The following is a 27,570-nucleotide window of genomic DNA, read 5'->3' on the forward strand; positions in this document are numbered from 1 at the left end:
TGTCGGTGCATTTTATGAGAAGGAAATTCAGTCTGTGCTTAGTAACAAGTTAATTAAACAGGAATTGTTTGGGAAAATAAGAGACACATTTATTATTCCCTCATCCGGGTACGAGAACAGTAAAGTGCAACAGGCGACCACAGGTTTGGTAAGGAAGGTGTTAAAATGACATTTGATGATTTCATTAAAAGGAAAAGACAGATTTCTATCACTGATAGCACCACTTTGTTAGTAACTCAATGATCTGTAATGTAAGTATTCAGCTGTATTTAAATGTGTGCCAAAGAGGGTGATCAGGACAAGCATGGATTTACTTTGTTTTTTACCCAGAATCCTCTATGGCACGTACCCGAATACTGACTTCAGGCAAAAAAATGCACAAAAAGTTTTAGGCACTTAAAAGGAGTAGCAACATTAGGGATATGAGCCACTGTGGAGTCATTAAAGAAACATCAAGAAATAGAGAGACTGCTGCAGCAGATGGTATTATCTGAAGATTAGAGAGTCACTATGGGATTACTTGATGCAACTCAGAGAGCCTGAACCCCCAGAGGAACATACCTGCCAATTACCTTGGAAAACTGTGCCTAAAACTTTTGCACACTTTGTGATGAGGAATGAAGCGCTGTACAGTATTTTAAGTACAAACACATATAGAACAGTAGTTGGCGCTCATTATGTACAGGCAAAACAAAAAAGATTATGTCACCTAAAAGGCACATCATGGCTTAAACTGTCTTTCATTCTCAAAGCTTCCGATACGTCACATTGCTTTGGCCTTCTTTTTTCCCCTCACGACACCATTTAAACATTTCTGGCTCTTTTCCACACTACATTTTATTCATTTGTAGTGCTTTCCATACTTTTATGTTGCCTTTCTCTGCTGAACTTACCCTTCTTGATTTTTTTGTTTTCCTTTTCCAAAATTTTAAACTGCACCTTTCCAGAAAGTGAAAATACTTGGCTACAGACCGTAAACAGTCGTTGGAAATATTCAGTAAGCTGTACCACCACCTAGTGGCTGATTTCTTTCATTACTGTTTATGCAGTTTCTCAGCAATCCAAAAAGGAAACAAGTCTTGACTTTCATTTATAAATGGCAAATTTTAGACAAAGGGTCCAAAGTCTCTTCCAGATATGCATTATTTCCCTCGTCATCCTAGGTTCCTTTCTTTGACTCCCATTCCTAGAGAAAGAAAATCAGATTTTTTTTTTTAATGATGTGAAAACGGATTTCAATTAATTTCACAGGAAACACAAAAGTGTACTTATATCATTAAATAGTTGTTTACAGTAATCTAACAGAATGAAAACCTAAAGCTTTTTGGGGAAAAAATGAAATGAAAAACAAGGTCATGGTGCACTAAATTGTATTCACTCGTCTGCCTTCACACACATATGAACTTGAGTGACTTCTCATTCTGAAGCCATTAATATGACATTGGCCCACCCACTGATGCTATAACGGCTTCAACGTTTCTAGGAAGACTTTCCAAAAGGTTTAGAAATGAGTTTATGGGAATTTTTGCCCATTCTTCCAGCGGCAGACACTGATGTTGGATTGAGTCTCCGCCCAATTCATCCCAAAGGTGTTGTGTTGGGTTGAGGTCAGGACTCTGTCTTTATGGTCCTTACTTTGTGCACTGGTGCACAGTTATGTTGTAACAGGAAGCAGTCTACAGTCCAGTGGCAGAATGCTTCACACCACTGCGCCTGACACTTTGAATCGAGCTTGGTGATGTAAGGCTTGGATGGAGCCGTTTCCATGACACTCTCTCCACACTATTCTTGAGCTAATCTGAAGGCCACATCAGAGGTCTGTAGCAGGAAGCTGACAAGCTCTGTGCACTACGTGCCTCTGACCCCACTCTGTGATCTTACATGGCCTACCACTTCATGGCTGAGTTGCTGTTATTTCTAATCACTTCCACTTTGTTATAAAACCACTAACAGCGGACTGTGGAATATTTAGTAGTGAGGAAATTTCACGACTGGGCTTTTTTCATAGGTCCTGAGCTCCTGAGAGCGACCCATTCTTTCACAAATGTTTTTAGAAGCATAAATAGGTGCTTGACTTAATACACCTGTGGCCATGAAAGTCAATGGAACAATATGGTGTATTTGTAATGCTTCAATTTTGCAATACACTTTTTTTTATTGCTGCTTCCTCGTAGACCGCCTCACATTTCATTAACACATAGAGCCACTAATATCTACATTGAGTGCACTATCATATGATGACTATCTATTTATGTGCGAACTGTGAAAAACCCATTAGATGATGGTACATGCCGCGGTGACTCTATTAACTCCCTGAGGAGACTGAAAAGAAAACATGACAATACACGACAAACTGAGCAACTGAACTGCGTGCAGCAGAACGGATGAATTTCATCACTATTACCTTTGCTTTCTGCATGACAGTTCCAGTACAAGAAGCGTAAACAGACGGTGGCCTCCTACGCAGCTCTGCGGCACAATTTACTGGTAAAGAATCACTGTAGATATTCTGGATCTTCTTGCTAGAAGCCTGGACAATATAGAAAAAGGATAGAAGTATTTAAAAATCTTTGTATGCAGAGGGCCTGTCTTTCTACATTAAGCATAAGCGGTACCTGAACAGGAGGTTTAGCCTCCGCTGATGCCCCCAGGGTTCCTCCTGCCAGGCTCTTATTTAGGTTTTCTTTGACCTGAGTCAGTTGAAGTTCCAGGTCCACCCTCTCTGCCTCTTTAGCTCGACAGGCCTCCTCCAACTGAGCCACACGCTTGTTCAGGAAGGACTTCCTCTTATCTGCCACACAGATTCACAGAAATAGATCAAAACAATAAGATACGCATTTGTACGTTCATATCCTTTGCATTATAAATAAGTCTTAAAATTCCAGTTTTTAAAATAAAGCACTTACTCAAGTTCTAAATTTATTGATTTTACAATAAGTCAATCTCAATCTCAAGAGAAATTTTTTTTGTTTATTTTGGGTTTTTTTTAATTTATCTAGCGATGAAATTTATTAGACCACCTGTTAAAAAAAAGCAAGAAAACAAAAATATTCTAGAAATTTGCCCAAAACTTGTTTAAGACTAAAAAAAGGAGAAAAAGTTGTATCATTATTTAAGACGCAAATAGCAAACTGAATTCACATTTTTAAAGCCACCGGACTTCTGTATTTGGAAATTAACCAAGAATAACATTCAACCACTAAAAAACACGTCATAGACACCTCAGCTTCACTACTGGAACTTTAACATTATGCACTCCATACTGTACAGTAATGCCACTGTTTTGCACATGTCTCAACTCTGTATATTTTTATATATTTTATTTATTGTTTAATTTGTAAAATATGTGTACACACACACACACACACACACACACACACACACACACACACGTAGAAAAATATTTAGTATACACATCCAGAAATGCATATACTATTATATATTGTACATATATTTATTAGTTTCAGATGTAGCCATTCTTGTATTTTGCTTGTTTACATTATTGTATTTTGCACAACTCTGTTGCTTGTGAAGCTCGCACACAAGAATTTCACTCACATGTGCTGTACCAATGTACCTGCACGTGTGATGTGACAATAAAAGTGATTTGATTTGATTTTAAAACACATTTTTAGTATAAACTTATTTTTAATAATAATGTGCTATCACTTTTTGTTTTTACTTTATTTTGTAAAACAGTATAGTCGAATATTACTGGATAACAACAATAATTATATTTTAGCATTAAAAGTACAATTTCAAGTAAAAGACTTACACATACTGCTCAACTAGCCTGAAACAAGTTATTAACATTAAAAAAATATTTCAACAACTGCAGCATAAACCTCACAATGCAGGATGCTGTTATAAATTTTTTAAGCACTGTATAAAAAAATCGAATCTAATTATGAAACCTAAAAATACTACTTAGATGTTTTTAAAGAAAACATTTTGCTTCATTAAAATGTGTTGATGATCTAAAATGTAATAGGTTTCATATAGTTGTGTTTCTGTGGCACAGTTATGATTGTTTCCTCTGCCTCTGCTGGAAGCACGCCACACAGTACTAGAGGAAATTAGGTAATTAGAGATAGCAGACATTTTTTTCATAAGCATGTTGTTTCATGTAATAATTTTAATACAAATGCTGCATGGGAAACTTCTGCTCTTTCATGGCCTTATAATAAAGGAGGTCACAATGCGGGGTCATATAAAGAGCCGTGATGCGTTATGATGTAAAGGACGTCTGGCAAATTTGCACAAACACACCAATGAATCCTGCAAAAATAAGACTAAAATCCTCCCATGTTTTTTTTTTTTGTGCCTTGTAACTATGTCTTCATACATTAGTTAATCATCGAGAGGGTACATGCATGTTTTAGTTGTGTTTTTCATTTTGGGACTGCTTCAACAATAAAGAGCAACCATTCATGCCTGACTTTATATCTTCTTACCTGCAGCTGTCTTCAGCTCTTCTTTCAGCTCTCTCTTCTGCTGTCGGAGGGTTACTAGTGCATTACGTATGCCATCTCGCTCTTTCTCCAGCTCCTCTTTTTCTCTGAGGTAGCGTTTGGCATCTTCTTCTGCTCGCGTTTTCCCATACCTCCCGTACTGGCTGGTATCTGGATGAGAGCAAAGGTTAAAGGTCAGATGTACAGGGGTTATGGGAATAAGACAAAACCCTCTCACGGCAGCCTGTCTGCATAATTAATGCTATGCTCTCCGTGGGGGCAATATGAAGCTGCCTGTAAGTGTCACATGGATGTAGAGCATGGTCGTTTTTTACAACAGGCCAGAGAGAGACAGCGTTCATTTTTCTAGAAATTGTGTGGCTTTAATATTAGAGAACATAATATTTTTGTGTTCATGTCCCATTTATGTTTCAGAGGATGTTTGATTTTTCTTTCTTTCTTTAAGCATCAGACATTAAACTTACTATCTTACCATGCTCCACTCACCCCAAAGCAAACCCTAACCTATAATGGCCATAATACAGCGTTGTAAATTCAAGGAAACCCGGTGATATGGTTGCAGGAATTAAAGATAAACACACACACTCCTGCGGGGTAAGAGGTCAGAGGGTGAGGCAGCAGATCTAATGCGAGTGTCCAATAAATCTCAGGTTACATCCTGCAGCTCTCAGCCCATGGAAAGCGCGGCTTCTTTGATGTGCCAGAAGGTGACAGCGAAGACCACAGCGGAGACGCGGCAAGAAGAGGAACCCTAGAAATCCGCACTGATATCACTTTTCTGTAACTCAGACGCTCATCTCCTTCACTTGTGCAGCAGAGAGCGAATGACAAAAGGGAGCAAATGGGAGAGGCCAGAGCAGAGGGAATGGAATATGGGCGGAAAGTGAGAAGATGATTGAGTGAAGAGAAGAAAAGAAGAAATACTGAGCCAGATGACTGCTCAAATTTTATGACTGCCAGTGCTTAAGCCCACAACTCGAAGGAGTGTAAGCTATATGAGCTCAAGAGCACTGGAATCTATGACTTAGTGAAATATTGATGTATTAAGAAGAATTATTTCTCCCCCCCACCACAGTATTTTGAGCTGTTTTTATGGGTTTTTTTTAATCACACAGATGTAAATCAAGGATCAGTATAAAATAGAAAAAATACTTAATATAACAACAAAGTATATTAATAAACTCAGCCTGTAAGTTAATAAATGTGAAGTCAGCTCCTTTCAAAGTAGTTGAAAAAAGACACCAGCACTGCTCATAAGGCTGCACATTAAACAATAAATGGCAATGTTTCAAAGTTGTAAAGCAATATTTTAAGTTTCATACTGACAGAACAATAAAAAAAGAGAATTGCCTTAAAAATTGTTTAAAACAATCAGTTTACCACAAATGTAACAAGTCAGGAGACAGTTTAGTCACACTCCGAAGAGGGGCGTTTAAAGATGTCTTCCTTTTTATTTAGGAAGCATTGAATTAAAAGCTAAGTATGTATATAAAATAGAGGATTTTTTGTTGCTCTTTGGAAAATCCTAGAATTTATTTCACAAGGTTAGACTCAGCACCACTTGATGAACTGCAAGTCACACTGGAAAACAAACTGAGCACACTTACGTGAGCCTATTCGCTTCAGGGAGACTAATGGTTTGGTTCTGTCAGAGTCGCTGCTTGAGAAACTTGAGCGCCGTTTCCCTGTATTCCCAGACTGCTGCCTGCGGTTCTCTCCTGACTGGGTGGAGCAGAGAGAGGGCGGGGGGAGTGACAGATGTGGGAAGAGTGAGGGCAGATCAAGAAAAGTTAAATTTGTTTATCAGGATATGCAGTGAACGTGTCTCGGGATTTAGTGATTTGAGACTGCTGTGGTGTGCGTGTGTGTGTTTTTGGTTGTAGGTGGTGAGAGGCATGTGTTTAAAGTGCATGTTAATGGGGTTAAGAAAGGAGTTTACAGGCTGTGAAACTGCTATGACCTCTTGCCTTCCTGTCACCAGTCAGAGCACTTTATCTTTTTTTTCCCTAATGCGGACACCCTGATCTTTCTGTGGTAAAAAAAAAGGCATCATTGATAGGAGTGCAGCAGAGCACTGTCTATTTATTTGGGTGACTGATGGGATGTCAGACAGCGAAAACCCAAACAGCTGCATGCCCATACATCTTCTGATCTGGTCACATCAAAGTTAACGCGTGATTTCTGAGCGTGAGTGTCCTGCTTACCTGCAGATCCTCGTTAGGTACCTCATCGTATGTTCTAGAATCTGTGGAGGTGCTGCTGGAGGAGGTAGCCCACCTAGTTTGAGAGACAACAGACAAAGTAAATTTACATAAAAATGATGTAAGCAAAAACATCGCTGCTTTGGTTGATGGCCTAGCTTTGAACTTGTCCATGGATCCTGACCCCCTTCCGCTTCATCTCACTCACAGGAAGGAATGCCGCGCAGCATCACGGATGTTAGCAATGGTTTCCACATCTACATAGTCGTAATGCAGTGATTCTGGGTCTGTCGCAGAGCCCATTTCTGCCAGGAGGAGACCGAGCCACCGTCCAAGCTCCTCTGAGCTGCTTGCCTGACAATTTAAAAGAAAGGCATTGGATAAATAAATAAATAATCAAGTTTAATATTCAATCTACTTAAAGACTGTGGTGATGTATGGGATGTGAATGGTTGTGTGATATGCACGTTAGTATGCATTCGGATTATTTCTGAAGCTTTTGTACAGATCGTGATTGTTTTTGCTTTGCAGGTATTCGAGTGGATGAGAGAAACATCTGGCTCATTAGCTGATAATTGCTTCACAGTCTGTTTATCTGAGCTCTTTTCACTGAAACAGCTGCCCAGTGCTGACCGAGTCGAACTGACGAGAGTGATGAGATTGAATCAAAACATTAACCCGATAATAAGCCTACCACCTCTGTTGGGCAGATGGAGACTGTTGAGCTGGTTAAAAATATCTCCCTGCTTATGTTCTTATGAAAGATGACTCTTTTCAATTCTCACAGATTCGACCATTCTGGTAATATCGTGCAGCTTTGAAATAATCAAACAAGAAGCACACCTCCAGGGCAGCCACTTCTGTGCTGTCCCGTAAGACACGGAAGGCAAAGGGGTGCTTGGGTCCGAGTCCCGGAACCACCTCACAGCCGTGGAGAGGAAGGGAAGGGAGAGACATCCGAGGATCTCCTTTGTCGTTGTAGAAGTGCAGGGCACCTCTGCACACGCAGCACCACTGCTCCCGCCACACCTGGTTCACCAGCACTGACAAATGGCCTGCATAGCGAGGAGAAAAGGAAGAGTTACGCATTCCGCAAACTTGGACTCCTGAAGCACGACATTGAAGCGGGCTCTGACCTTGCCGAGGATCGCTGTATGTCCGTGGGTCACTTGTCCGAGTTGACTTCTTCTTTGAGAAGCTGATGATGCGTGTGATCTTACGCCCCGCAGCAAAAGGACCCCGTTTCACCTTACCTAAAAAAAAAAATTAAAAAGAGTTCAAAATCAGATGCTTTTGTTTGGATTTATCTGTGTCGTTTGGGAACTGTATTCCCAATCTGTTTTATTTTATCAACATGTTTCAACAGAATCCTTCCCATCTCATATGGCATAAATGCAGCAATATGGAAGAGTCACACAAATTACATCCCAGCAACCTCTAATTGGAACAGCTGCAATGCTTTAAGACTGCGTGCATCTCTGCCTTACCATTCTCTCTGCAGTTCTCTCCAGCTGACACGCCCACACTGTCTGAATCTGATGTGTTCCTCTCCGCAGACAACCTCTGCAGAAGCAAACACGCCAACACAAGGTTAGATTTTATCAGGGCCCAAGGTTTCATTCTAAGCTAAGCTGGTCTACACTTGCCTTTGACTAATAAAGAGCTAAATAACTATACTTTAAAGGCATTTCTTCTCATACATATCCACCTTCTTAGACGTCTTTCTGTCACGCTGTTTCCTAAATACAAACACATGGCATAATTAAACAAATAGTCTCCTTCCAGCTCTATATGGGCTCCCCTTGTTTTAGTATTTGTTTTTGTATGAGAGCCTGTTGCAGATTGTGATCTAATAAACTCCTAAAGAGGATGTGCCTCTTCCGACATTGGCTCACCACCACCTCCGTCAACGAAGTCTTAACTCCTAATTACCCTGCTTATCTGCTCTTTGTTCTGCGAGCCAAACACAGGTATCTGTGTTGAGCCAAACAATTGTTTAGGAAAATTGATGCTGACAGCACAATTGCTGCTTGCTGCTGAGCATTCCTCGCCTCAGCTGCTGTAAGGAAGAATTACGGACTTCGGGGATATAACAAAAAAAACCCCCACAAGGATACACTCACATAAACATCCTCTCTCTCACGCTTACCTTATCAAGTTCACATTTTCTGAGAATGACAGGAGATGCCGATTCCTCGGGTGCTGCGCTCTGACTGCTCACCTCTCTGACAACCTGCGGGAAAGTTTGCACTTATCACTCTGGACTGGATGCTAACACCCCCCCCCCCCCCCCCCCCCCCCCTCGATAGACCATTGATGATTGGCAGCTATACCAGAGGAAAATACATGACTCCTGCATAAAATTGCAGCATGCTAAAATTACCGTAAGCCACGTGTGGGCCTGCTCTTTGCTCTGTACCGCCAGCACCAGCGCGTCCCCATTGGGTAAGGTAAAGCGAAGCTCATGATGCTTCCTCTTGGTGTCTTTGGGGACGTAGACTACAGTGCATTGGGGCAGCAGCAGGTCCACGTAGGGGGACATGTCTTTGGAACTCTTATAACACTGCACAAAGAACAAAATGTGGTACGTGTGAGGGGGGAAAAAAGGAAAGATACAAGTAAAGAACATCCTTTAAGGAAGATGAGAAAGTGCAGCATCTCACTTGTAGCCTGTTGTCCCGTATGACAGTGAGCTGCTTGGCCCACTGCCCAAAGCGTTTTTTACGCAGCAGGAAGGCACAAATGCGACAGTCCCTGGCAGGAGGCATGGAGCTCTCATCGGAGGGCCACTGATGAGTAAGCCGGACGCTCGGGCTCCTCTCTTCCTCGTCTTCCTCGTAGGACTCGTAAGAACTGCTCAGAGCATCAGAATCATTGTCTGTTGAAGCAATGAGAAAGACAGAGAGAGGGAAAATGTCAGCTTTATTTGTTGGAAAAACGCAGGATTTATCCGGCGATCCTGGAAACGTGTGGGTGTTCTCACAGGAGTTTTTGCGACGTAGGTTTGAGCAGGTAGTGGGGTATTGGTTTTCTGTATCTTCATAGCCATCTTCTATAGAGTTAGGAGGGCTGGACCTTACTGGAAAGGGAAGGAAAAAATGCAATTTAGCTTTTGTTGCGCTAATTATCTGTGGTACATCCTGCTATATGATTGTGTTCATATCAATTATATCCTGTGCATGGAAAATTCTAGAACACTAAGGTCACTGAGTTCAACTGAGGTGGGAACATGCTGACCTCTTGTTATTATATACTCAGGCATCTTGCCAGGGCCCAGGGGCACTGCTTCTTCGTAGTACTCCTCTGGAGGAGGGGTTGTGGGCAGCGGGGGTGGCGAGTCAGCTGAGTGTGGGGCGACACAGCTCTGCTAAGGGAGACACATAAATATAAACAAAGCTCTCAAATTTCCTCTATAGCCAAAAAGGCCAAAAGAGCTACATAATCAAAGAGACGCACAGAATAACCCTGTAAAAAATTCCATAAATTAGACGCATGGGCTCTGGGCGGATCCCCAAGTCTTCACTCGTCCAGCAGTTTACAGAGCAATGAGCATGTCGAGCAAAGGGAAAACCCCACAATATGGAACACAGTCTCTGGTTTTCATCGCCTCTTTTGGATTTGCAATTTGCAAAGTGCAACTGGGGCAGCGAGTGCTGAAAAGACTGATATTAAACAGCTTACAGCCCACACACGGAATCCTTTCACCTTCAGGACTTTAAGCCAATATTTAGTTAATTTCCAAAATATGAGTTCTCATATTTTCTCATATTTTTCACTTGCCTTTTTCGAAGTTTCAGTTTGTGCATTCTTGTTTTCTTTCACATCATCAGAAACATCCTTTAGGTCTCCAAGCTCACAATCTTAAAAAAAAGAGACATTCATTTATTCTCGTTATGTTAAGGGCAGGGAATTTGCATAAGTGGCTTTCATTTGATCTCACTATGGTGGAGCTCACCAAATGTCTCAAAGAGAGACTCTACAAAGCTCGTGCCATTTCTGTACACTGATGAGTTCATGTAGATGTAGTCTGTTCCTGACACTAGAGGGGAGGAAGAAGAAAACACAGGCAGCAGTAAGTTAAAAAAAAACAGCATTAAAAAAAAACAAACCTTATGTGTGCAATCATTCAGAACTTAGTGTAAAAATGAATTTCCTTCCTCTCTGTTACCTGATGGCTCTATCTGCTGCAGGAGGTTCCGCACTGAGGTCTTCTTCTCCTGGGTGGTGGAGCTGAGGTTCTCCTGGTCCAGCATCTTCAGCAGCACGCCCAGCTCACTCACCAACACCTCCATTGCTGCGCAGAGAGGAGGGCAAATGGTCAAAGGGGTGTGTGAGTATATGTGCAAGCATTTGTGTATAATTAGAGAGGGCAAAGGTCAGACTAGCAAGTCTAAACAAATCCCTGGTGTATGTCCAACAGGCTCTTTCTGCTTTGCTTTCCCCTCGTCCTTCTTTCAATTTGTGTCACTCTGCTTCACAGTTTGTCAATATCCATCAGCCATCTCATCACTGAGTCTCCTTTCTATCTCCCTCTGTCTATCCAGACTAAACAATGCCAAGAGGCTTCAGTCGAGAAAAGATTTGCAACCTGCTGCAAGCCAGTGCCACCAAGCAGCGCTTTTTGTTTCTTCCAGCTTCCCGAGGTGTTTCCATTAGCTCGTTTGTAACCACCGTCTGTATTCTAGCACCCAGTTTATGTATGTATGCTTATGTATGTAAAAACAAAACAAAACCTAACAAATGGCTGAGTCACTGCTGGCATTCTTGTCTGCCTCCCCCTACTTCCCATTCCCCTCCATCTCTTACTCTCTCCCCTCCCTCCTACCCAATTTTCACAGTCCAGGCCCCTTGGACCTAGCGAACGTCTTACTAGGGTCAGCCGCGGGACAGCCGCTGAGCCAGAAAACTCTTTGTACAGAGTGCGCTCATATGGCAGCAAGACCTGTTGCGCTAAGCACACACACAAACACAGGCAGAAACAGACACATACACTCGTGCACACAAGCCCAAAACGCACAGGCAGGCTCATGTGTTGTGCATTTAGCGAGGTGTGTCAAATCTTAACTTTTGTCTGCTTATCTAGAAAATGCACTCGAACCACCATCGTGTGCAGGATTTTGTACACAGGCCTAAAAAGCACATTAATAAGTTGAGGCAGAATGTTGGCTGTCTCAACGTATGACCCCAACGCAGTGAACTTGCACGTAATCACCTCTGACAAGCAGAAAATAAATTAGCTGGAGAAAATATCTATTGTTTGTCAGTGATGTATGTCCTACATTTCAGGGTGCTCCCACTCCTTAAAGACAGACATACTTTTCTTAGGTGGGTCTTCCTATGGGTTTTAACAATGCCCAGCCAAGGCTACGGTCAAAAGCAACAACAGCTACAGTAGGTGTATGTTTGCCTGTGTCTGTTTAACCACTTTGACTCCTGTACCAGCCTGGTTTCCTTCCATTGTAATAACAGCCCGCTCCCACTCTGAGGAACGGGCATGAGGATTTAATCCATGCTGTGAGCTGGAATGTGTCCTCATTAACATCTAATTCATGCAGGGAAATGAGGAAGTGGAAGGACAGGAAACTCATGAGAGTGGGATGTGTGGGCCTGGTGAACACTGTTACTCTGCCAGAGGTTCCAGCTGTTTAGATTCTGGCTCTAGCGTAGCACTGGGCTTCCCCTAACCTAAGTGTAAGACAAAACCGTATCCACAGCATGACTCATTCTCTGCAGAGAGAAGTTGAAATTTACACCAGTCAGCACTAAATCAAGTATATTACATATAATATAATAGAGAAATTGAGGCGACGCTTTCAAAGGATTTGGCGTGAAGTAGGTCGCCTCACTCCTTAAAAACGGTTTCACAATTTTACTCCTTAAAAATCAGATTACCCAATTTCACGTTTACAGTGCAAGGGCGAGCGAGAAGGAATTACTTCCTCATTTTTGGCACTAGGGGCACGTAAGACCACCCTCAAGTCGTCCATCGTTCCTTTATAATTAACAACACACCATGCACGAGTGTCGTCACACGTCTTAAGCGGCGAGTCATCTTTTGCTTTTATGCTGCAACTGCTCGTGCGTGTGTTTGAATGCGATACGTAACCGATGTCTTCTAACTAATTAGGCAAAAGCTCCCGTAATGTTACAGTGATAGATGAAAATGTGGTTCAGTGTAGTGAAAGCAATGTATGTGTCTCCATAGAAGGTCAAAGGATAACTTTATTCTAAGCTTTGTGTACTTTCAGCTTTTAAAAAAAAAGACATCATAAAGTAGAAGACTTAAGACACCAGAGAAAAAAGATTGTGCAGGTCTGCAAAGTCAGTCAAAGTTTAGAACACACTTGGTTTCCTCACACTTGCTTAACAATTGCTGTTAAACACCAGACACATTCCTCGCCTCGTTCATAGTGCAAGACTCTGCATTGTGTGTGTGTGTGTGTGTGTGTGTGTGTAGACCTTTGTTAAGTGGAGAGGGTAGTTTGTTTAACACTGCAGACTCAGGCCTTTAAAAGGAGCTTACATTTGTAGACTTTCTGTGCCAACTCTGTACGGTTGAATGATGGGTGAATAATTTCAGTGAGTCTAGCACCTGTGCTAACATGCCCAACAACGTCTAAATTAAAGAATAATCTGACCTCACACGATTGCACCATTTTTCTCAACCCCCGCTCCCTCCAAGTACCAAAGACCTCCCTCATGCTGAGCTGACTTCTTTTCTTGCCATGCAACCCACCCACCCACACACACACACACACACACACACACACACACACACACACACAAACAAACTTAACATAACAGTATGTCGAAAGTGACAGGATTCAGTCAGCAGCAGCTTTGTTTCACAACATCACTGTAAGCAGACATTCCAACTTATCCAACAAGAATTTGCAGCCCACAACGAGTCTTCAGAGGCTTCAGAAATTACAATGTTTCACTAACGACCCTGGCAAACACAGCTTTCTCAACAATTCAACATTTCTGCCTTTCTCTGTGTCTCAGTGAGCTGGCATGGCCCTCAAGGCATGAAGTAAACATCATCTGATTCCTACTGTGTTTGGATTGAAGGCACGACACCTTTAGTGTCTTTACATCCCCGCAGCTAACACACCTCTCTTTCCCTCGGCATGCCCAAATCCTGTAGCATCAGATGCTTTAATATACCAACATTTATAAAATATCTGTTTTCTTGTTGTTTTCTTTTCAAAACACTTACCTTCACGGGCAGTGGATGACAGTCCCACCATTCTCTAATTGGCTCATTCATACACAAAAGAGATACTGCAGGAGATACTCCAGACTCAAAGACACCCTTTGTGCTCTGTCCTGTGAAGTCTGTAGCGGAGGTGAGCTAACATCTGCTGAATTCACACTCCCTTTACCTCTCCCTTCCTCCATCTGATCTGTTATCTCTCTGCACCTCCCTCTCCGTCTACCCTCCTCTCGTTCCTTTTTTTTGAGTGGGGGGGGGGGGGGGCAGGGGTGGTGCTCTGCGTGTGTGCGCATGTGTTTGATCCCCCTTCTTCCACTGTAATCCTAGGGATCGTATAGCACCTGGGAAAGGCTTGCTGTGTAAACACACACACTAATAGCTAACTCACATTCTTTATTCTTTTGCATTCTTTCCCTCTCTCTTTACATTATTAACTTTTAACTAGTGGCTACAAACTAAACAGGTTCCAGTTTAGCTGCCTGTGGAAATCCCCAGTTTATAGGGGTATTTTAACATGTCAAGTAAAAGTTGCAGGATTTAGGAAATTCTGTGGAGTAGTCATTAGGGCAAGTTGAGACCTTTTCAGTGTCACACGTGGAGGATTTGCTACCTTGAGGCAGAATCAGGCAGCCAAACACGATGCAACATGCTGCCTTCAATCACACTGGCAGTAACGTGGCACAAACAGCCCTGAAGCATACACAGTTCAATACACAACCACAACCACAATATGACACACTAGCTTCTTCTAAGTGTAGGCTTTTACTATAAGAAGCCTCTTGCACAAGACTGGACAAGTATCATTATGATGTCACAAGACTGGGGTTACAGCATAAGCGTGCAAGTAATAAGATCACCTGTTGTTTGGAATCCTAGTGTGACCCCTCATCACCCCATTGTGATTCTATTTGGGGAGCTCATTCACTTTTTTGTTCAGAATTAGACGAGAATGGTTTTAAGATCCATCTGTGCTAATCGAGACTAGTTAACAGGTTGTAAATTTTTATTTAACTCATACAAAGATTTGTGTGTTTTTTTGTCTTTTGGTAGCTGATAAAAAACACAACTTCATAATAAAAATATAGAGTACTGTGCAAAACTATTGAGATAACCCTCATTTGTTTATATTTGCTAGGATAATTGGATGTAGGTGCTGCCATTTCTCAAAAACACAGGTACCACAGGCCATAGTGTGAATGTGAGTGTGAAAGTTTGTCTGTCTCTCTGTGTTAGCCCTGTGATAAACTGGTGATCTGTCCCGGGTGTAGCCTGCCTCTCGCCCTAACACAGCTGGGATAGGCTCAGCTGCAACGGGATAAGCTGAATTGAATAAGCAGATAGAAAATGGAAGAATGGACTCCATTAGACCTTCTGCCTCTGATTTTCAGTGCAGTTCTTCTATACACAGTTGTTTCCATGTCTTGCTTTATTTTCTTTCTTCCCTCTCTTTGAAAGAGTAACATAGCATTGGTTCCACAGCAAAGAGTGTTCAAATTCAAGCGGATGAATTTTTTGCTCAGGCTTTTCTCCAAGTTGTCCTTCCTTAAGAATGATTTTATAACAGCCACCATTCTGAGGCCTTTCTGCTGATGCTTAAGCAAACAGTAGATGGATCAACTGAAGGGCCAGATGCATGTCTCAAAAATGCTAATCAGATACTGTTAATCTGTTGCAGATAGTTTTGAGGCTTGTCATTTCTTTTATGTCCTACACCTGTGTAGTTTCCTCAGATTTTTTAAGGACACACTGCACACCATGCTGACATACAAGAGGTTTTCAGCTAAACCAAAGGAATGGGAACAAATTACATCTGTTTGTAATTAGCTGCTAGTAACAAATTGCTAATTTGCTTGTTGTAAGTAAACACAACCCTGGTTCATCACTTGAGTTGGGTGTCTTTTTATGCTTAAATGAGTCATAGGTCAGTGTTAAGTGGCGTTACAAACAAAAACTACTCCTCTAAAAATGGTCCGGTAAAAGGACTGGACTCCTTGGAAGTTAAATATAAAGAAATGAGTAGTGGCTCGATGCTTTTGCACAGAATTGTATTTGTGAAGAAAAGCGCCGCACTAATGAGCTCCTTCTAAAATCTATTGATAAAAAAGCCAGACCCTTCCTCACTCGTAAATGGTGCTTCCCAGCTTTTCCCAAAATAGTCTCACATACTGCCTGATATGGCCTTAAAAAAAACGAGTTCTGATAGTGACTAAATCTGAACTTTGACCTCAATAGTAAATATCTGACCACATACAGAACTGTGGATGTTAGAGGAGGGATGTGAAAGCACACCAAGTTGTAAAATTCACACCACCTTGAACCATATTACAGCTGGGTGCGATGGATCTCAGGTTTTTGAAAAGCTAAAGCCTTCGGGGCAGAAATAGTCACAGTTAATGATAAAACAAAACCTAGTGTTTATTACAATGAAAACTACTGGTCAAGTCCACAGTGCAAAACAAAGGAGAACCATAAAGATGTAAGTCATGCCATATAAAGCAGTTCGAGAAAAAAAAAGACGGTACCATCTGTGACTCCACAAGAGATCTGTATCTACTGAAAACTGATGGATTATTCTTGGAAGAGCCCCTTTCCTTATTGTCTTTGGAGATGCTGGATACACAACCATTTCTCAACCCGATCTGACATGAAAGCACACTGCACTGTGTAGGTGTCTTTCTTCCTCGGCCGAACAATACGACCCAGCAAGTTTTTGAAGGAGACGAAAAGCATATTTTTTGTGTGCAAAAGCATAATCTTATCTCATGTTAAGTGAGTCAAAGGATAGGGTTTTCAGTACAGAGACAGTGGCGTTTGAGTGTTATCATCATGCCGTGTGAGTGTTACCTAAATACCTCCATCCAACTCAGTCATCAAAGCTGAGTCAGGCATGTTTGAAAAAAAAAGAGCTGATTCATAATGTTAAGAAGCACAGATGAGAAAGGAGATCACCGTTCACCACAGGATTTATCACACCACTCCGTGTAACAAAGAATGAGGTAAACCAGACAGCCAGATGTTCGCCCAGTTTTTAATTGAATTAGGAGGTGTGCCAACAATGCCTTCTCTCACCAGGCTGTGCCCTATCATGATGAAATTCCCTCCCACCCTACCCTTCGAATTCCTGGCATTTCCCAAGAGTGACAGCTCTTCTTTCCTCTCGCCAGTAGAAACGTGTCTGGGCATTCGCAAAGTGATATCTCTGGAGAACACCACAGGTACACAGGGACAGATCCGGTTCATAGCGCAAATCATCTTGATGGCTGCTGCCAGTCTTTCTGCTACTTTTTACTGCGTCATTTGTGATGGAGGAAGAGATATTCAAAAAAATGCTGTTGCTGTACGTTCATTTTACTTTCACGGTATATAAAGTTGCTATATTTGACATCACACAGAAGGACTGTGTATGAAATGGCTTGCTTGCAGTCACAAATAGACTGGGAAATATAGCTGCAGGCAGCGATGAGGGGGCCAAGCTGGCACAGTCACCATGGCAACTTGAGCTGACCATGTTAAAAGCACTGGCAGGAAAAATGAGTTGTTGCTTAATGCCCTGAGTGGGGACATTATGGAACTTGAGAACCTCAAGAAGAAGTACAAAGTTCATACACCAAGGCTTTATTCAGATATGGAAATGTACTTATTCATTTATGTTTGATTGGAAAAGCTGGTGCATTTCCAGGTGTTCAACCTACGGTACAGTTTTAATACAATAGGATTCATGTCCATATCACTGCTGATTGTGAAACAGATATATCCATCAAACAAGAGAGAGCGTAGCTTTAGGCCTGTTGAGCATTGTTGCGTACAATCTGCTAAACATGCCATAATGTTGTATGCTATTTCCAGACTGAACGTGACCCATATCTGATGTCATGAGCTTTGAAGTTAACTTGCTACAAGGAATATAACAGTACCTCATTAGGTGGTGTTATAAAGGTTACTCTAGCTTCAACTAAGCGATGGTGCTATAGTGCACGAGATGGAGACATGAAACTCGGTGAAACGACTGTCCCCAATGAGGGTGTCCCATTCATGCTCTTTAGCAGTAGCTGCTAGGAGCTACCACAGTGTTACTTTTATTTTCTCGCTCTGGTTGGCTAAGTTTAGGCAACAAAATGATTTAGTGTGGTTTACCACACAGGCACACCTGTGCACAGTTTACAAGCACTTTTTCACACATCTTCTTGGGGCCTCTTGCACAAACAACATTCAATGTTATATTATGGGAGAACATAGTAATCGTCCAACTGTGCAGTGTCCTTAAGTTTTGTGGAGCATTTTAGCATAATTTAGTCTGTTGTGTTGGTTTTAAATGAGCAAACAGCATATCATTGAGGAGCTTTGGTTCTTCTTTTGGCTTCTTCCTGCTACAGCAGATCATCGGTTTCCACCTAACCCTGTCCTTGGCATCCACTTTTCTCACACCAAGCCTCTGAATGTCCCCTTTGATTACCTTCATGGGTTTTTTTCTCTTGTCTTCCACTTTTCATCTTGCCTGGGCAGCTCCTTCTTCAGCATCCTCTGTCCAATATATCCACTATCCCTCTTCTGCACATGCTCAAACCTTCTCGGCCTTGCTGCTCTAACTTTGTCTCCAAACTGCTTAACCTGAGCTGTTCCACTTGTGTATTAACTTCTTGTCAAATCCTGGTGACTCCCAATGAAAATCAATTCTTCCTTCTCCAGCTCCACCTACTGTCATTTTGTCAGTGCAATCAATCCTGGTGACCCTGTCCATTTCACTCTCGCTGTTATCCTTCACATCACTCCTGACACTTATCTCCACTCTTCTTCACCTCGCCCGTGCACTGTCCATTTGTCTGGACGGTTGATCCCTGATATTTAAACTCCTCCACCTTCACTAACTCTGCTCCGTTGCTCCTTCACAGCTACACCTGTTTTGCTCTCATTGACAAACATGTATTCTGTCTTGCTTCTGCTGACTTTTATTCCTCTTCTCTCCAAAGCATGCTTCCACCTCTCCAGGCTATCTTCTACACAGTCACAGTGTCGTGTGCAGACTCCTGTCTAACCTCATCTCTCAATCTGTCCATCACCTCTACAAACAAGAGGAAGTCATAGCTGACTCTTGAGGCAATCCCACCTCCTCCTTGAACACATCTGTCACTCCGACCGCACACCTCACCACTATCTCGCTGTCCTCATTCATGTCCTACACCAGCCTCACATACGTCTCTGCCCCACCTGATTTTCATCAGCTCGTCTCTTGGCACATTATCTTATGCTTTCCCTAGGTGTCCTGGTTATTTTTTGGTTAGCATTTAAACTTTAAGGCTGGAGGAGTTGATGGATGGCAAAAAGCCACAGGGAAAATAAATACTGGACTTTCAGACACTTCATCAACTGAATACTAATGATTTGCTGGATATATTTATTTAACATTTAAACACAAAAAATGACAATATTTTATATTGCTGTGCTTATAGTTTTTATCAACATACACTCCAAAGAAATATATTAGTTTAAAATTAATGAATGTTTAAGTAAATCTTATTATTGGTCAATATTGCCGGGCCTGAAAACAGAGATGTCATTACATGTTTTTGAGGGCTTAGGGAATAAGAGCCCATTCATTGGAAGCATGTCTGGCATATAGAGTAGAAAGTGTGGGTATTTAAAGGTTATGCCAGGACTACTAAACTACCTACTGAAGACCCTGAAAGGGAGATTTAAAAAAGTAGCAAAACAAAGCATTTTTCCTCATCATCATTAGTATAATGGGCTGAGCATCTCTATGGAGTTCTCTCATATGGCCCCCAATAGAGATGAACTCCCTCTCTCTGCCGATGACATCACCTATCACCTCCAGCCTTCTGTTTCCTCTTCCTGTCAGCTGACCCATTCCCACTTTGACTGCAGCGTCTCTGGTGACCCCATTCTCATTTCACTATCTAGATCATTCACCAGATAGAATAGAGAATGCATCTGCAGCTGCATTTCAAAGAAACAATAAAACAGAGCCTTGAATATGCGATTACTGCAAAAACTCATTTAGCAGCTACAGGCTGAACCCCTGAGAGATAATTATGTTCTCATGGCCTTTTTGTTAATGCATTCATTGTGTAGGTAGTAATGTCTGACAAAGCAGTGATAATGAACATATATACTAAATGTAGATTACAAAACTGGAGCTGAGCAGCAGGTGAGAAGAACATGTGGAAAAGTTTATTTGTTTTGGAGGAACTGCAAAGGTATATGGCTAAGGAGAGAGAGAAAAACATGCTCCACCCCCACTGTTTTTACTGGACTCGGGAAGCTGCTTCAGGTTATTATAAAATACAGCAACGATCCCACACTCCATGATACAAGTGTATGAGCAAAGACAATAAATATAACAGTGATGGGGACTCTCTAAGGACATAGATATGCTGAGTTTCTACGCGAGTAGAGTATTATTCTGTCTGAGATTTTTATTTTTCTTTGCAATAACTGGCCAGCACACTGACCCGAAACTGACAGAGCGATAAACAGCGTTGCATTCAGCAGAGCATGCGTTTCACGGCACAATTACTTTCCAATCTAACATCTTTGTTTAAATCTCCCTGAGCCTCTCCCCGAATCAAAGCAAATATTTCTACACATCACTTACATTCGGTTTGTTTGTGTCGTGCAGTCTGTCTCTAAGAGATTTCTGGCTCCATCCTGCATTCTTGCTCCTACTAATTACACCACTCTAACGAGCTCACCCCAGACAGAGAAAATACTCAAACTCATTAGGTATCTATGGTGGCCGGGGCACTTATGGTCAGAGTGTGGGAGAAATATGGGCTTGTGCACTCCCGCTCACCTGCTTAAGCATTAACTGGCTCTTTGAAGGTCAGCCATTAAGCACAGAAGCTTTTGATGTTCAGACGGTGATAGCTAGAGCTGCTATCTCAAAGAGACAGTCAAGGTCCTAAGTTAGAGGTCAGGTTAGTAAAGCAACTCTGCTCTTTCTTCCTACCTGACATTGGTGATGTTTGTTCAGCAGCTTTTGCATCTCTGTAGCAAGAATCTCATGCTATCAGGCCCTAAGAATAATTGTATCTGACAGGTATGGGAGAAAGGTTTATGTTACTGAAATAATTACACTGTTGAAAGAGGCAACACTGAAGTTGTACTACTGACGCCCTGAAATAAGATTTCTTCTGGTGTAGCAGAGTTCCACTTTTGACTCCTACAATCCTTTACCCCTCAGTCTACTGTGGCAAATCTCTTGTGTGTGATGAAGAAGCATCTCAACAGCTGATGATGCCTGTTTATGCATTACCACAGTAACAGAATGGCAAAGTGCCCAGGGGATTTCCCTGTATTTTATCAGTGCATTGTGAGGCAGGGCCGATCTTCCCAGTGTCCCTGAAAAATAAAATGCAATAAAAAAAAGGGAGGAGACAAACATGGACAGATGGGTAGAAAGAGTCTGATCAACAGTAATACTCACCAGGTGTAAACATATGCATCTGGGCATTTCTCAATATGGACTAAGGTCAAAGGGATGTCTGCCTGCTAGACTTCCTTCCCCTTGCTCTCATTTTTCATTTTTTGCTCTGATTTATTCAGGTCCAGGATGGCACAGAGGGCTTGACTCAGCCTGCTGCTAGACAAAGCCCCTACAGTGCAGTCAGTATTATTCAGATCCCGTATCTGCCCTCAGTCCTATGAGATCACCACAATGCTATGTCTCCCTCACAGAAAAGTATTCACACACTTAGAAAGATGCTATTTTGCAAGTGGAAGCACTGATGTTGCACAGACAAGGGTAATATAGACAGAACAGATGCCGGCAGACACTCACACACACCATTTACGTGCGCGTGCGTGCACGCACACGCTCAGAATCCCAGTCACACATGCACAGAAGGAGGAGAGAGGCTGCTTTGTCTCCACTTGGGATTTTCTGTGTTAATAAGATCTGAACTAAAACGCTGTATTCAGTTTTCACCAGAAAGCTGAGATTTCTGTTGTCTGAATCTGTCATGTTAGCCATAAGAAGGCCTTGATAACTGCCTTTGTATTGTATAGTTAAGAGCATTTAAATGCATAATGAGGATGACTTTGGGCATGGATTTTGCAGTGTAAACAATAAAATGAGTCTTGATTATAAACAACAGTTATGTCTAAAAAGTTAAAATAACATTTACTAAATCATTACTAAGTTACCTTTCAACACACTTCCATGCAGTGTTTTAGGTAATGGATTAGCATGTCGTGCCTCATGTAGTTTCACTTCTTTTTTGTTCTTTTTTCACTAAGTGCAATATGTGTTCAGTCTTCAAAGAAGCATGAAACCACAGAGGCAGAAAACAAAGGAGGTGGAAAGTCTGCAAAGTATTAAATATCATTACAATATAATAAGCTATTGGCAGGCTGGAGTCTTTTTTCATAGTCTATCTGCTTGGGTTTTGTTTTCAGGTTCTTCCCACATTCCAAAGACGCTCATAGTTAAATGGCTGTTCTATACTGACCATAGGTGGGAGGGTAGCTTGTGACTCCCCTAGTGTGACCTGGGATCGGCTCCAGCCACTAAGACCTTCTTATATGAAATACCAGAATTTGTCCTGCTTTTTTCATGGTCCAATGAAAAGAATGCCAAAGCACAGCAACAGGGAAAAACCTACAGGTGAGAAGCTGTTTTGCAGTGTTTCAATATTTTACTTTTACAGTCATTTTTGCATTTATACACAATAACAATAATTCCTTCACTGACAGTGACTGGAGCAAAGAACCACAATAAACTGACACAAAGACTTTAAAAATATCATTTTACGGACCGAACTTCTTCAAAAGAGCCAAGCATGAAATCTACTTTTTTAATGTAGATAATATCAAACATTATGTTACAATGTTTTGTGGTATACGTCATCACACATCATACACCAAAACTCTTGTGAATTCCACACCATGTGTTGTCGGTAACATGTCTCTTTACCCCCTAAAGCAAAATGGAAAAAAATTAAATTAAATTTCTGTACCTGTTTCATAAATCACCCTAATTCACATCTGTTCGAAAGTCACATATAGACGTCCTAACTGATAACAGGTTAGACAAGTCCTATTATGCCAAGTTTTCCCAATAAATCGTAATCTTTTATAAGTACTGCTTGTGTCTGTGTGCCAGCACACCTCAGGCAGAGTCCCTTTTCACTGTCAGCAGCATAAGAAAACACCTTTTTTTCCTCAGTGTCACGTACACTCTATAGTCCCCTGCTACAGTGTTGTGATGCAGGTCTCCATGGAAACCCTATATAAACAGCAATGTGTGGAGAATGACCACTGCCTACATGTGCACGCCCACATGTGCACATACACTCACATAACCCGCACACATATACAGCCATATGAATCATGGTGATCTCCTGTTCTCATAGGGTTAAAGAGGGGGGAATTCCACTTCTTATAGTGCTGGTCTACAATCATCCATAATTTAGAGCTCATGAATGATGAAGCACATATATCATACATACACGTATATCATACTAAATGCCTTAATGTATGCTACATGTGTGATCGACCCATGTCTGCAAAGCTTCTTCATAATTAAAAACTCCTACTAAAGTCTCAAAAGGGAAACAAAACAAAGACTCTTTTGAACAAAGGTTATATGGAAGGGAGATTCCCTTTTCTATATGTTCTGGGTCTCATTGACATTCATGTGGTTCAAGTTAGTTACAATAATACTATACTGTGTACATCACATCATAGAAAAGATCTAGAGTTCTACTGGAAACAGCTTTGCACCAGAGAACAGGCAGCTTTCTTTGAGTTTTTTGAACTGTAAATGAAGGTGAATGCTATTTTATGGCCTGTAGAATTCATTGTAACTGTCCTTTGTTACGTCTGGCTATTTCATTTACAACAGGATGCGAAACAGACTAAACGAACAACATTTAAACTGAACCACAGGATGGTTTTATTGTTGTTAATCCTCCTTGACCTCATCGAACTCAACTGGAAATTGAGCAAGGAGGACAACATCATAGGAAGCTATGATTTTGCTCATTTTGGCTGCTAAAACTAATGGTAAAAAGCCAAGTTGTAAAATACTGGACAAAAGCTAAATGTATAAGGACTCTTTGTTTGTTACATAAAAATGCAGATCACCCAGCAGATAATCAGGAAGTGTTGCATAAATGTGCACACAGTGAAGTCCCCTGACCGCTGCATAGATGATGAAAGCGGGCAGCATTTTAATTGTGCTCTTTTGCACTGCTAACCTGAAACCACTGAAATTGTGATTTAATACGACCGCTACCAATTAAAACCTCTGTTGTCTCCTAACAGTGCTCAGAACTCAGTTCTATGAAAAGAAAAACATTTTCTTACTCTGAGCCGTTTCCTATCTGAATAATATATTAAGAGGATGGTGGGGGTTGGAATGACATTCCAAAAGGCACACAAGCACGGGCGCATGGATGCCCTGCAACACACTGGCTGTCTTTTTCATATAGTACTCAGTGGAATGTGGAGCACGCTGTCACATTAGCAGAAATGAATATACGGAGTAGGGATTTGCATGTGGTGAACTTGTGCATTTCTCTCTGCATCATTTTCTACTCCATAGTCTATTGTTTTTCTCTACAAGTTCTTCCACATGCTCTGACAATAGCCTCAATTCATCATATCTGATGGGCTAAATCACAGGCAAACCCCGTTGCTGCGATGCATCTCTGCAGGGACGACCTCACCCTTCTCACACCCACCTGAATGCTCTGCTTCTCACACTGTTCACTGAGGTCGACTGTGGAAACAAAACCTTTGTTACACTGCTGCTGCTGCAGCTGGCTCAGACAGTCGCTGGCTCACACCATTCAAGTTCCTACCTGCCACTTGTCAACTTTTACAAGTTTGATATCTGAACATATGAATTCTAACTGCAAAAGCAGTTCCGCACATTTTTGCTGCCTTGGGTTTTTCTTTTTTAGCTTTTAGTGCAACTTGATCAGTTAAAGATGTGGCGATTGACTCCTGCGTGACACAAAAACCCCTGTTTTGCCTTTTGCAGTATGTTTTCTTCCTCATTCCCCGTGTGTCCCATGAAGCTCTTTCACATCAACTCTGTAGCATTTGTCTGAATCTAAGCAGAAGATGTGTATAAATCTTTATAAGCATTAGAATTTATCTGGCTGCTTCTATCTCCTATCACGTCATCTGTAAACATTAGTGATCCAATGCCACTGGAAGACACACACCCATGCATCACTGCATTTACTGGGCTTTGAAAGATATACTTCAGGTCCTGAACCTTTCTCTATAATTTTGATCTTAGTGTCGTCTGTCCAAAGATTGCAGTCCCAGAGCTAATTTGACCTTTCAGTTCTTGAAGCTGACTTCTAGTTTGCTCCTCACAAATACAAAAGATTCAGCTCTTGTGAACTCCTCTACATTATCAATGTCAGCCTCCTGGAGAGTGTTCATCACTTTGCAGGATGTTTTGAAGTGGACCTTCTTTACTAATATCTTTATCATTTCTGACATGCTACAAACTTTATGAATGCTCATTAGCCCATTATAACATATCTGACAGATCAAATAAATAGCTGCAGCCAAGCAGGGGACAGGGGAGTGTTTATTCTCGTGGTGTTTACACAAACAAAAAGCCCAGTCTGTCAAGATGCATTCTTGTGTGTTTGTACGAGTTTCTCTGTTGAGAAAGATAGCAATGACAGATGAGATTTTCTGCTCGTCTGCAAATCTGGACAAGCCCTAAAAACTTCCTTCCTAAGATGCTTTGCCTCCACACCAAAAACACTGCTAACATCAACATAATCCTCATATGCTGACAGAGTCACAAAGAATGGAAAAGGAGGTAAACTGAGGACGGGAGGGCAGGAGTGACCAAAAGAATTGTTGTTTTTCTTGTAGGCATGCAGGTTTGCCCCCTTTTCTTTCCTTTCCAGTCAGCTGAGTAAAAATGTCCATTAAGCTGAACGTTATAATCACTATCACATGTTTACCTGCCTGGCTGCGGGCAACAAGTCGATGAAAACCATTTGAGAGTTCACAGCTCTAAAAGCAAACAGCAACACCAGCTTAAATCACTGCAGGTTTGACCATATGTTCTTAGTTGAAATGCTACACTTGGTCAAACCTTTCCTGATTAATGCCATCACTTCTGATGTTTAGCTAAAGCCCAGACGGAGGCAAGTGTATATGCTTTTTGTTACAGTGGGAAAACATGTTTCTGTGCAGGGGGTGCGAGTGCACCCCGCCCAGAGAAAACACATGGCATGGAAACACATTTTGTATTTCTGGCTATTCAACACACACACAAAAACACTGCATATCCCTGGAGATCTGTGCAAAAGAATTCTGTGCCATTGGCGTCCAATACCAGACAATTACTAGCAGGATCACCCAATCTGTAAAGATCTCATCTCCACATCCAGATATTTGACTTGACTCAGGATGAGTGAGATTCACTTTCTAGAACAACAATCAAACTGTGGGTCTTGGGTCTGCACTTGGTTTCCTGGTTGTCCAAGCAGCTGGGGGGGAGACCAAAGCAGCTTTATTTCTTTTCTTTTCCTTTTAAGTGGACTACAATTGTATCTTTGTAGATGCTCCACATGAGTTCACATTTACTCAATTTGCTTCATTTACATTTACTTTGTCTAAAATGACATGTTTGTGAGTGTTTGTTGAAGGTAAATGAGGCAGTAAACATTTGGGTTCAGTGAAGTAGAAAACAAGACTTTCCGCAGATAAAAGTCTGAGAGGAAGGGTGTGTGTGTCACTCTTTGACAGTCTCCCAGAAATGATTAGTTCCCATAAACAAACACATGCTTGTCTTAATTAGCTGACGAATTAGAAAGCAGCTTACACTTACACTTGGGGCCGCTTGTGTCCATTGCGCTGTGATGCTGTCCCTGTGAAAGTCTACTGCAGGTCCATGAGTGAGTGAGCGAGCATGTGAAGACGTGTGGAGAGCTGCTTGCCGCCGCCGCTGATAGATCCACAGTGGATACAACACAGAGCAGCAGCAGGCACCCGCTGATCTGCTGGGTCCTAAAGCCACCAAGCTCCCGTCGCAGCAGAACAGCTCGGAGCCACAAATGACTCGTGTTTGACAAGGTTACAAGTGTGCTTGAAGGGTAAAGTTAGCACTTCTTCGTCTGCAGTCTGCTAAACAAAGAGAAGGAACTCGCCTGGCCCTGTCCAAAGCCAAGCCCACCTAGCTGCTCCCTTAAAGCGCCTATTATGTCTTATTTGCTTATCTTAGACAAGAACCTGTTGCAGAGATGATGATGTGACCCTGTCTGTACTTGCCTGGGAGCAGAGTTTCAGCTGGCTATTCTACTTGCGCAAGTAGAGGTTTTACTGTCAAAAGCAGTAGATTTTTTTTAAGAAAGGACAGCCAGATAGGTACAAGGATTTCCGCGCGGCTTCCAGGCAGCTATATAATGGGAATAAAACCTTTTTAAATGGGAGAGAAGTCTAACTCCAAGTTTCTTGTTTCATAGAGGGGACTTGCCTGATAGTTAGCAAATAAAAATAGCAGTAAAGTAAAGGTAGAGTTTTTCATAAAGGGTTTTGACAAAACGGACAACTGCGAGAGCAAGGCACAATCGCACAGGTAGGCATACCATGAGTCACTCTTTGACGTTGCCATGATTTCACAATTCAGATAAGCAAAGTGCAGACAATTTCTAACACAGGCCTCCAGATAGCAGTCTCACAGGAC

At 41.8% G+C, this 27,570-nt stretch overlaps 1 protein-coding gene across 4 annotated transcripts; it reads right to left on the minus strand.

Moving 5' to 3' along the window:
- Positions 1 to 64: 64 nt before the first annotated feature.
- afap1l1a (actin filament associated protein 1-like 1a) lies at positions 65 to 26,799 on the minus strand. Of its 4 annotated transcripts, none has more exons than XM_085474875.1 (19): positions 26,716 to 26,799; positions 10,842 to 10,967; positions 10,629 to 10,712; positions 10,454 to 10,533; positions 9,911 to 10,040; positions 9,657 to 9,752; positions 9,337 to 9,551; positions 9,057 to 9,236; positions 8,823 to 8,906; positions 8,161 to 8,236; positions 7,810 to 7,926; positions 7,517 to 7,728; positions 6,882 to 7,027; positions 6,677 to 6,749; positions 6,080 to 6,194; positions 4,455 to 4,622; positions 2,616 to 2,791; positions 2,405 to 2,530; positions 65 to 1,186 (listed from the first exon to the last, which is right to left on the minus strand). In XM_085474875.1, exons 1-19 carry the CDS (start codon positions 26,735 to 26,737, stop codon positions 1,160 to 1,162), a joined length of 2,253 nt encoding a protein of 750 aa, XP_085331001.1. In that variant the 5' UTR covers positions 26,738 to 26,799; the 3' UTR covers positions 65 to 1,159. The 4 variants fall into 4 exon arrangements, with proteins under 4 accessions (XP_085331001.1, XP_085330992.1, XP_085330982.1 ...); XM_085474866.1 differs by having other exon boundaries at positions 26,710 to 26,799; XM_085474856.1 differs by lacking the exon at positions 26,716 to 26,799 and adding an exon at positions 13,893 to 14,059 and having other exon boundaries at positions 9,911 to 10,037.
- Positions 26,800 to 27,570: the final 771 nt, after the last annotated feature.

Source organism: Copadichromis virginalis, linkage group LG2, assembly GCF_057382275.1.
Source record: "Copadichromis virginalis isolate Kocher_CV1m ecotype Utaka linkage group LG2, C_Virginalis_male_GT1.1, whole genome shotgun sequence".
Taxonomy (NCBI): Eukaryota; Metazoa; Chordata; class Actinopteri; order Cichliformes; family Cichlidae; genus Copadichromis; species Copadichromis virginalis.

Excerpts from the sequence above, each read along its gene's own strand:
- afap1l1a (XM_085474847.1), bottom strand. The coding sequence starts at position 13,923 with ATGGTGGGACTGTCATCCACTGCCCGTGAAG. Across the intron at positions 9,237-9,336 it reads TACGGGACAACAGGCTACAA|TGTTATAAGAGTTCCAAAGA; the intron begins GTGAGATGCTGC and ends TTCTTTGTGCAG. Across the intron at positions 4,623-6,079 it reads CCTGAAGCGAATAGGCTCAC|ATACCAGCCAGTACGGGAGG; the intron begins GTAAGTGTGCTC and ends GCTCTCATCCAG.